The following is a 10783-nucleotide window of genomic DNA, read 5'->3' on the forward strand; positions in this document are numbered from 1 at the left end:
TAATTGAGAAATATAAAATATATAATAAATAATAATTGATAAAAGAATATAATCACATTATATTTCAATAATATATATAATTTTTTAAAAAAAAAGTACACATAATAACATCTCTATATATATAAAGAAAAATGAGTGAGACCCCCTTTTGAAAAATCCCCACAACTCTCATATTATTCATGATATGTACAGTCCACATCATAAATGGTATGGATTAGTATGAGATTTTGGGCATCCTTAAAAAAAAAGTATCTATCATGGCTCATACATAAATTATGCGACATATCATTACCCTATGATTTAATTCATGTACTTTTTTTCTTTTTTTTTTCTCCTACATTTATAGGACTACTGACATGTGAATACAGGACTGCAGGTTCATGTGGTGCAAACAAGTTAAAAGTTTATTTTGGAAAGGTAGTTAGAAGTTATCTTTTAATTTTTAACTTATTTGGAGTTGTATTATTTTTTATATTTTTTACATATTTTTTTAAAGAGAGTTAAAAAAAAAGTTTAAAAGTTATTTTTAATCATATTTCCAAAATAACCATAAGTTGAGAGTTGGATTGTTTGTGTTTATTTATTTATTTTTTCTATTTCTTATATTTATAAAAATAAAATAAAAAATTATGACACACATCTTTAAAACAACTGCATATTGTAGTAAAAAAAATAATAAGAAAAGAGAACATATATGAATTAAAGTTGCCAACTATAGACCATTAGTATTTATAATTTGTTAGACTAAATTGTTGTAAATATAAATGGAGTACTAAATTAGTGAGATTTTTTTTTTTAATAAATAATTTTATTACAACTAGTGTGAGTTGACTATATATAAAAATGGGTTAGTCTATTTTAACATAAAGAGAATTTGAGAGGTTTATAAAATTCATCACATATTTCGTTTTGATAATCTAAACTATTCACTTTTTAAGACTCGTTAAGTAGAATATTTATACAAAAAATCAAAATGATTGGGTGTCGGTAGCTATATATTTCAATCAAATTTATATTACAAAAAATAAATTTGTAATTATATTTGTGATATATTTTTTTAAAACAAATACGATTCAAATATATAGTTACCATTGTCCAATCATTTTTATTTTTTACATGAATATTCTACTCGATAAGTGCAAAAAAGTAAACTGTTCGGATCACTGAAATCGGTTCCAAAATTAGTCTACGAAATTTAAACGCTCTCTCAAGTTGAGATAACAATTTGAGAGAAATCAAACCTTATAAAAAAATGAAAGTTATGTAATAAAACAGTATAGAAATTATAAATAATGGTTAACAACTTATCATCCTAGTAACAAATTTCGAATTCGACTATTATTGGACTAGACATAATTCGGAATTGGACAGTTATTATGAAGAATCAAACATAATTTAGAAAAAATAAAAATAAAAAAGAAATTTAAGTAAGCAATATATATACTTAGAAACATTAAAAAAATATGAGTCCTCCTTCCATAATTATTTTAAAGAATCCCATAATTTATTTAACAAAAAAAAAAAAGCTGGGGAATTATTCTCATTATACGGGATAATTGGAAATACATCATGATTTATTATGCTGATAAATTGGGGAATCATTCACTTGACAAAACTATTTGAATAGATTTAGGCCCTGTTTGGTAGAGCTGTGGGAAAGTGCTTATAGCTTATGCCTAAACAGCTTATAGCTTATAACTTTCAGCTTAAGCTGATTTCCAGCTTATTCTTAAAGCATCTCCTGCCCCACTTAAAGAATAAGCTGTTTTCTGACTTCCACAAAGCTATAAGCTATAAGCTATAAGCTAAACCAAACACATCAAAATAACTTAAATTAAGCTGAAAGCTGAAATAAGCTGAAATTAAGCTGTACCAAACAGGACCTTAGGAAATTAAATACCTAGTAGTATAGATCTAGGTGTAGATTTGAATACAAATACAATGGAAAATAGTTGATGAATTTTTTCAGTTCTAATCAATAAAACAAAAACTTATTTATTTACAAATTCAGTCTTGTGTTTGAGAATTTGAAGTCTTGCTCATATGAACTTAAGCACATGTATAGAAATGACTGGTTTAAAATTAAAATTCTATCTTCTCTCTCCAAATTTTAGCTAGTGCTTAACTTGTTGATACCCAAACTTATTACCTAATGATTTAAAAAAAAAAAAAAAAAAAAAAGAGAAAGGAAAAGGAAAAGAAAAAAAACAAGAAAGAAAGAAAGAACACACACAACCCTTATCCTCTAGCTCAATGAGCTTGTGTTGTACTATTACGCCTTTGTTTTTAATAAATATTCTTTTTTCGCTAATCAAAAAAAAAAAAACTTTTGTTGTGTTACACTGTGTACATGGCCATTCATTAAACAAAAACCATAAGAGGAGATATGTGAAAGATAAATGAGGTTGTGTCAATTTAAAAAAAAAAAAAATATTATTATTATTAATTGTATAACACTAGCTCAAATTTTTACAAGTAGATATATAGAAGAAGCAATCACGACGATGAATAGTGCTAGATATCAAGAACTGAGCTAGAGAAAAATACCAAAAAAAAAATTACTATATGTTTAGATTCAATTCTTGTGTGAAGGAACCAAATTTAAAATAGAATTGGACCACATGCTTTTTAAATTTTTTATTTTATTTTCCGTGTCTGAATTCGTGATCAGCTACACAGTTAGTACAATAGGAAAATTTTATGTTCCAATTTCTCTTAGTGGTGTTTTGAAAAATTGGTAAAAAATTGATTTTTTGACTTTTTAACTTTTTTAGTGACTTTTTAAACAAAAAATTGGATTGTTTTGAGTAAAAAAACTGAAAAACCAAAATACTCGCATTTTACTGATGTTCCCAAAAGATTATTCTCCTATTTTAAAGCTTTTCTCTATCACACGACATAAGATCAAAGAAACTCAACACGTTTTTACGTTTCTTGTTCCTTTGTTAGAATTCTCTTTTTTATCACACAATATCAAATTGAAGACACTCAACGTATATGTAGTAAGAACAGAGAAAGATGGAGACAGACGATTAGGCCTCCAATTGAAACAATGAGGGGTGTGGGTGTGCCCACTGGAGGTGCATAATGATACAGGCACAGTGCAGACCATTTATTGGTTTAATAACTGCCACAACCCAGGCACAAGTGCCAGTGACGTTATAATTTCTCCCTCCAAAAATGGTAATAATTTCAAACACAACAACACTGAATGAAACCAAATGTAGTTGGTCTAGTGGATGATAATTGGAGTCCGAAGGTTTTTTTTTTTTTTTTTTAAGTTTTAGATCCGAATTCTCTAGTAATTAAATGTATATTTTGGGACTATAGACCGCAAGGCATAAAATCCTGTTTCAGAAAGTTTGTTCAGGCTGTAAGGACTTAGTTTAGTGTGCGTAAGCTAGTCCAGAATACCTTACATAAAAAAATTAAAAAATTAAAAAAAAAAAAAAGAACATCGAATGAAGATATATATATTGAGACCTTCTTCTTCTATTTTTTTTTTTTAATTTTTATTTTGTTTGTTCGTGTGCTTGTTGATGGCAACTGGAGCCCTTAGCATATGTCATAGACACTGTAACTGTGTAACAGAATATCTACTCCTATCCATAGATCTTGACCTCTCAATTTGTGGGCCCCTTAATTGAATGGACTACATTTCAATTCTTGTATTCAAGTGGACAAAAACAACATTAAAAAATTTACCATCACGTGTATAGCTAGTGTTTTTGAACCAGAAAGTTACGCAAACGGTGATAGATAGAATAGAACTCATCTTATCACCTTATCAATTGAATAAGATGGGTTAAGTCAATTTTAGCTGTCTTGTAATTATTGATGTTACTAATTTTTTTTTTTTTTTAAATCATGTCAATATGGTAATTTGAATAATTACTTAAAAGGAAAATGCTGAAAAAAATTTAAAACATCAACACTAAATTTATATTCAATGGTATGAATGGTGTTGGACCATTTTAATATCTTTTGTTTATCTATTTATTTATTTTTTGGTGATTTTTTGCCTTGTCTATGAATGAAAATTATTAGGAGGTTATGGGCATTGGTGGTAAGTTAATATTTTAGAGGTTTGGGGACTCTTTATTTTCTCTAATTTAATGGTCATAATTTTTTGATATAATTTGTAAGGTTCTAGTAGCTTATAAATTGTTCCCCCTCATCTACTCATTTCTAGACTAACTCTTTTTACACTTGAGAGATTACCAGGCAAAGAATGGTATTTTTCTTGGTGAAGTTTTGGGTTTACCATCTTGTGTAAAGTTAGCTTGAACCATACGACAAGTGGTCGGACTATTATATCTTTAGAGGGGACAAGTTAGAGTTTAGTGACTGCTGCATCGGTATTTGAATTCTTCCTACTGCAATGAGTTTGATCTCCTTAAAAAAAATGAGATATCAATGCATCAGTCTGATCTATTTGTATCTCATCTTCTTTGTATTATTTATCAATCAAATATAATTCTTCGGTTATTTTTACCAACAAATGATAACATAATCGATTAAGACTTAATATCTTATGAATTGTTATACATCAATTATTTTATTTGTTTAAAAATTAATCAATTAAGACCAAACTTTTTACAACATAAATGTGAATAAATTTAAAAATAGTTCATAAGAATTGCTAGTATTACTCTTGCTTTAAATCATATGGCATGACAAGTCAAAGAAGATAGAGATTGGTGATGAAGAGTAGCAATTCATTACGTTTTGGGAATTGGGTTCAATATCCCAACAATGATTGTTTGATAAACTAATATCAAAATTGTGGTAGGTTCAATTAAAAACCAAAAAAAAAAAAAAAAAAAGAGAAGAAAAAAGTCAACACTTGTTGGGCATATTGGACAATTCATATATTCATAATTTGAAATTGAGAAGGTCCTCTTGCTCTTACATTTGTAGGACCCTAAGAAGAAGGCCTCATGTGATGTTGGCATATTGTAAGGGTGGGACCCTTTTCCTATGGACTAGTCTCCCTCTTCCTCTCCTTCATTCTAAGCTTTCAAGCACAAGACATCATAGATCCATACAACATGGTGCTCATATGAAACCCTCAACATGAGGGCACATGATTCTCTTTTCTCAAAACAATATTATTCTCCATTTTTTTACTTTTAATAATATTAGAGAGCCACATTTTATACCTACAAATACATTTAGACAAAAGTAATACATCTCATACCATTAAGTGTTTAACTAATAAAAAATTAACTCCTATCATCAAATCACAACATTATGGGTTGAATTAATTGTGGGAGAATTTTAAGAATTTAAAACATTTTCCTTCTATTTTATTTTTAGTTGCATAATTATGCCTCAAAATTTTTATTCCATCATCTAATTAGTGTATTTAAAATAAAGAAATAAAGAATTCATAATCTAACACGAAAGGTGTGAGCACGGAAATGCAGATTTTTCTCTTTCTCTATCGATTTATGTAAGAGAATGTCATATTTAAATGGATTTCTCGTCAATATATATATATATATATATTTTAACCATTAGTTACAAAGATGGGATCCACTTTAAAAAAAAAAAATCTATTTATGTACACCATTTTCTTTTATATAATTATTAGACAATATATCATATGACATTATCTATGTAATATTCTTGACGAATGATAAACCACATAATCACTATTAAATAGATTAGTTTTTCCTTTTAACTACTTAATAAAAATATATCAATATTGTTTAATCTTAACATTTTTACTTTGTTATTAATTTAAAACACTATACAAATAATACTGAAATTATTAAATAATTAACTACATATATATATATATATATATATATGAAACCAGTCATAACTCACTTTCCGAAAGATTCTTAATAATTGAAAGATGAAAACTATAATACACTCCTCAAGAAACAAACACTAGTGACCATTTCTCAAATTTACACCCCATGATGAACAAAAAGAAAAATAAACCACTATCTCTTTATTTGTTCTTTTTGGAACCCCTCTCTCTCTCTCTCTCTCTCTCTCTCTCTCTCTCTGAATTTAGTTATTTAGAAAATAATAAATAAATTTTTAAAAATTAAACATTAAACAATAGCAGTATAGCCTTACAGCCCCATGTGTTTCATGTATCCATCTCATCTGAAATTTTTCACCACCCCCTACCACCAGCCTGCCGGAATCTGACCCACACACCCCCTCCGGCTGCAATTCTCTCACCCACACCTTCCGAAAAAGCTCATTCATTTCCTTTCACAAACCCCTACATTTCAGCTCACTCATCTGTGCCCACTGAAGGTGGTTTGTTAGCTACAATCTCATACCCACCAGCTTCATCGTCTTCATCTTCCTCATCATCATCCTCGTCTTCGTTGTGTCCATTATCATCGTTGTGATCCTCCATTGCCGACTGGTCTCTCCGATGATCTTCTAGAAGGGGCCATTGTTGCTCCGGTTGAACCATTATCGGGACCATCATCGGATTCTCAGGCTTCACAGCAATGGCTTTCTCTCTGTATAGAGCATCGAGCTGGTGAAAATACGGGCACGTCTTCGAATCCTCGGGTCTCTTCTTGTTGCTCTCTTTTACCTTCTTGAAGTACTTGTTTATGTTCTCCCACTTCTCTTTACACCTCTTCGCATTCCGATTGTACCCGAGCTTTCTCATCGCAGCCGACATCTCCTCCCACAGCGGCCCTTTGGGTCCGTTTTCTTGGTATTTCAGATCCATATTGGTCCGAAGCTGAATCAACGCCTGAACCTCCGCTTTCGGCCACCTGGAAGAGCTCGCAACCGGGGTGAAATTTCCCCCGCCATTATCAGTCTTGGGATTTTCCGGAGTTTTAAATAGTGTTTGCAGTGATAGTTGAGATTGGATTGGTGACAGTTGCTGCTGTTGTACTTGTTGTTGTTGTTGTTGTTGTTGCGGTTGTGGTTGTGGTGGTGCTGCTGGTGGTGGCATTATTGGATTATCGTGCGGTCTCGTTTGCAGATGCGTTTGTAGTTGGGCGGCTACTTTTGGGACTACTTCTTGTCCCGATATCTTCTGCAAGTAAGCGATCACCGCAGCGTCTTTTGACGCAGCCATGGATCTTTCTTGGATTAAAAGATCATGCTCTCTATTCAATCTTGCCATTTCTTGAACTCTCCAAGCCTCTTCTCTCGCCAGGCGGTCTCTTTCGCGTTTCTCTAACGTCTCTAGAAACTTCTTCTGCATCTCTTCTTGCTTCTCAATCACTTCACTCATTAACCTCTGGAAAAAGTCTGCCCATTTTCTCTTCCTCTTGCAACGCCTCTCGGGTTCTTCGTCGGATGAAGTCGAAGATGAGGTTGAAATTGATGCGATATTCATAGACATATTCGGACCCGAAGATGGAATTGGCGTGCTGTAAGAAAGATTCGTAAGGTTTGTTGTTGTTGTTGGCGGTGGTGGTGGTGGCACTGGTTGTGGTGGTGGCGGCACTGGTTGTGGTGGTGGCGATGACAACACATTGGATGAATGGTTTAAATTTGGTGTCAATGTGATTGTAGGGTTTGCTGTTGATGGAACAGTACTGACTGGTGGTGGAGAGACAAGCTGGGTATTAGTCCCCGGCATTGTCACCGCCACAGGCGCTGGTGGTGGTGGAGCTTGATGGGTTTGAGACATCGGTGGCGGTGGAAGTAGTGGAAGCGGCTGATTTTCGAGGGCTTGTAATTGGTCGAAAAACCGATAGGTTTTGCCATCTGGCTTTGAAGATCGGCCGTCTTTGGTTCTCCGGTGGTACTTGTAAACGTTTTCGAATTTTTCTTTGCATTTCTTGGCGTTCCGATGATAACCCAGCTCAGCTAGTTTCCTGAAAAACAATTATAATTGTGTTTCTTTCTCAACTTGAATTTATCGATAAAACAAAAAAGCTAATCTTCTTTGCACATAAAATAATCATAGTGATTGAATTTGAAACATTAATTAAACAAGAAAAAAAATTAGTAGAGAAAGTAGAAGAAAATTGAGGTGAAATAACAACAAAAAGATTCGTGAGGAGATCAAAGGAAAAGAAAAAAAGTTAAAACTCTTATTTTCTAGGGAAACAAACATAAAATTCAGGCTGCTACAATAATTTACTCACTCCATATAGTCCACATCTGATTCCAATCTCAGCTGAATTGTACTAAACGGGAAGTAAAAACATAAGATGGAGACAAATTCAATACTTTAAAGCAATTCACACTTCAGCTTAACTTTCTCTCTCGAGAATCAGCAAGAAAATGCGAGAAAATGACGCAAACCCAAACACGGAATACCCGGAAAAAAATTTCTATAACGCATGTGAATTCCTCTGAACTGACCTATAAAAATTAAACCCAAAAAACCAAAAATTCAGCTGTAATTTGATCAGATCTCTAACATCCAACCCAAAAAAAAAAGAAAAAAAAAAATTAAACTCATCACAATCACCTGGAAACTTCTTCCCACAACGGGCCTTTGAGGCTCGAATCACGGAACGCCACGTCCATCTCCGACCGTATCTTCAACAACGCCAACGTTTCTTGCCGAGGCCACCGGTTTCCGCCAGAATTCCGCTCACTTTCTTCAATTCTCACCTTTTCTTCTTCGCTCGGCCCGACAGAACTCGGCCCAATAACACCCACTTCACCGCCGCCGCCGCCACCGTTAGCTCCAGGAGCAGCCGCCGCAGCGCCGTGGCCGGAATTTCCCAACATGGCAGAAACGCCTAGCATGGGTGGAGGTGGGGGGGACTCTTGTGTAGAATTACTTACTACAGCTGAGAAAAAATAAAAATATATATGAAAAGATGGTGAATTCTAAAGGGTTTTATGAAGATTGGTTGTGTGGTGAATTTATTAAATCTATTTCGGTGGATCTGCCTGTCGATCTCATCTCATACACAAGAGAAAAAATAAATAAAAAACTAGAAAATGATAGAAAGAAATACAGATAATTATTTTCTTTTTTAGCTGTGGAATCTTCAGTACTTTTTTTTTTTTTTTTAATTTTTATTGCTTGCTTTGCTGTAGAAAAGCTTTAAAGAATACAGGGGGGTCACTTGGGTTGTCTCTCAGTAATAATAAGAATAAAAAGGGCACTGAAAGATAAGAAAATGTGTGTATTATATACAAAAGCGGCAACTTGTGTCTCATGATTTGTGCAATTATGTTATTATTCTCCATATTGTCTAATATTTTTTAGTACTGTTTATCTCCTGTTCACACTGCACCATGCCGTTCGACTTATCATTTTATAGGTATTTATAAATAGATCATTTATAAAAAAAATAAATTAAATCAATATCTCATATTTTATATAAATATATATATATTATTTTTAATTACACACAAAAAATTTTATAGGTATATAGATCATTTATAAAATAAAATAAAATAAATTAATATCTCATATTTTATATAAATATATATATTATTTTTAATTACACACAAAAAATTATCAAATGAACGGATCAAATCATGAAAGTTGGGCTTGTTCGGTGAGACTACACGGTCCAATCCATTGTTAAACTTATTAAACGAATGAAGTTAGTTGGGATTGTTTTAAGAAGTTAGTTAAAAGTAAAGACGTGATATGATTCAAAACATTTGACTTTTAACTATGTTCCTAAATTGGCCCTCAATTTTGATTTGTGTTTGCCTCGTTAAAAACTCGTTTGAGATTAATTTAGATCTCGTTGGCGAATATATTTTTTTAGTAACTTTTTAATTTTTTGTCTAAAATATAATATAAAAAAATTAGTATGTTTGAGATGAATTTTAAATTTTTTACGAAAAGATGTGTAAAAAATAAAACAAAAAGAGAATCTTTAGCTCTATTTGGTAGACCTCTAGAATCCTAGTTCCACCCCTTGCTTTGAGTGTCATGTTTGGTTAGCGCTTTTAAAAATTGATTCCGTACCTACTTTTCAAAACACGTCTACCCAGTCATCTCCCTAGACATCCTCCGGATATCTGGCCGATTGACTGGGACAGTGTTCACTTTTTTTTTTTTTTGCACCTGTTATTTTTATATTTTAAATAAAAAATATTTTTGAATTTTTTTTTTAAATTTTTTATGAGCTTTGAATAGAATTTTGACTTATATATTTGGTTATGAATTGTAAGTTTTTTAATCAAATATCATATGTCACATCATTCAATTCAAAACTCTTTTCAAAACTTATAACCAAATAAATTTTGGAAAATGCCTGGTAGCTCGAAGCTATCAGGCTCGAAAATGGCTCGAGAGGAAGAGAGGGAGAGGGAGAGAAAGAGAGGGAGATGAGAAAGAGAAGGGAGGGAGAGGAAGAAGGTCGGTGTCGCAACTCCCCGTCCCGCCGTCATCGCAGCTCCCGCCGTCGTCGTAGCTCCCGCCGCCGCCTCTGCTTCCTCCTCCGTCGCAGCCCCGCCGATGTCGCCCCAGCCTCCCCTCCTCCTCAAACCGGTTTTTATGGCCCCCTCCCCTCCATCCTCCTCCTCCTCCTCCCTTCTCTTCTTCTCTCTTCTTCTTCTTCGTTCTATAAAACCAGGGAAGAAAAAAAAAAAAAAAAAATCGACACCAAAACGACGTCGTTTTGGTGTCGAGCCGCGTTTCGAGCCGCAACATTCGAGCTACGTAGCATGATCGATAAATTTTTCACACTCGAATCATAATTTCAAAACTCAAAATACAATTATGTTCTCAAATTATAATTCTAAAACTCTATCAAACGCTACCTTTGACTTTTTGGTATAAGTTGTTGACTTTTTGAATTTTTTAGTGACTTTTTAACTTTTAGGCTAAAAAGTAATGTTATTAAACGAGACCTTAATA

At 32.7% G+C, this 10783-nt stretch overlaps 1 protein-coding gene across 1 annotated transcript; it reads right to left on the bottom strand.

Annotated features, from left to right (window-relative positions):
• Positions 1 to 5835: 5835 nt before the first annotated feature.
• On the bottom strand, positions 5836 to 9130 carry LOC114315566 (trihelix transcription factor GT-2). The gene is made up of 2 exons (XM_082874570.1): positions 8420 to 9130; positions 5836 to 7817 (listed from the first exon to the last, which is right to left on the bottom strand). The coding sequence occupies exons 1-2, from the start codon at positions 8701 to 8703 to the stop codon at positions 6257 to 6259; spliced, it is 1845 nt and encodes a 614-aa protein (XP_082730696.1). The 5' UTR covers positions 8704 to 9130; the 3' UTR covers positions 5836 to 6256.
• Between the last annotated feature and the right edge of the window lie 1653 nt (positions 9131 to 10783).

The sequence above is a fragment of the Camellia sinensis genome, chromosome 6 (assembly GCF_055761805.1).
Source record: "Camellia sinensis isolate YWXY chromosome 6, ASM5576180v1, whole genome shotgun sequence".
NCBI lineage: Eukaryota > Viridiplantae > Streptophyta > Magnoliopsida > Ericales > Theaceae > Camellia > Camellia sinensis.

What these genes read in the sequence shown, in the direction of transcription:
- LOC114315566 (XM_082874570.1), bottom strand. Translation starts at nt 8,703, where the DNA reads ATGCTAGGCGTTTCTGCCATGTTGGGAAATTCCGGCCACGGCGCTGCG. An exon ending in TTGTGGGAAGAAGTTTCCAG is followed by an intron (nt 7,818 to 8,419) that starts GTGATTGTGATG and finishes ATTGTTTTTCAG; the next exon opens with GAAACTAGCTGAGCTGGGTT.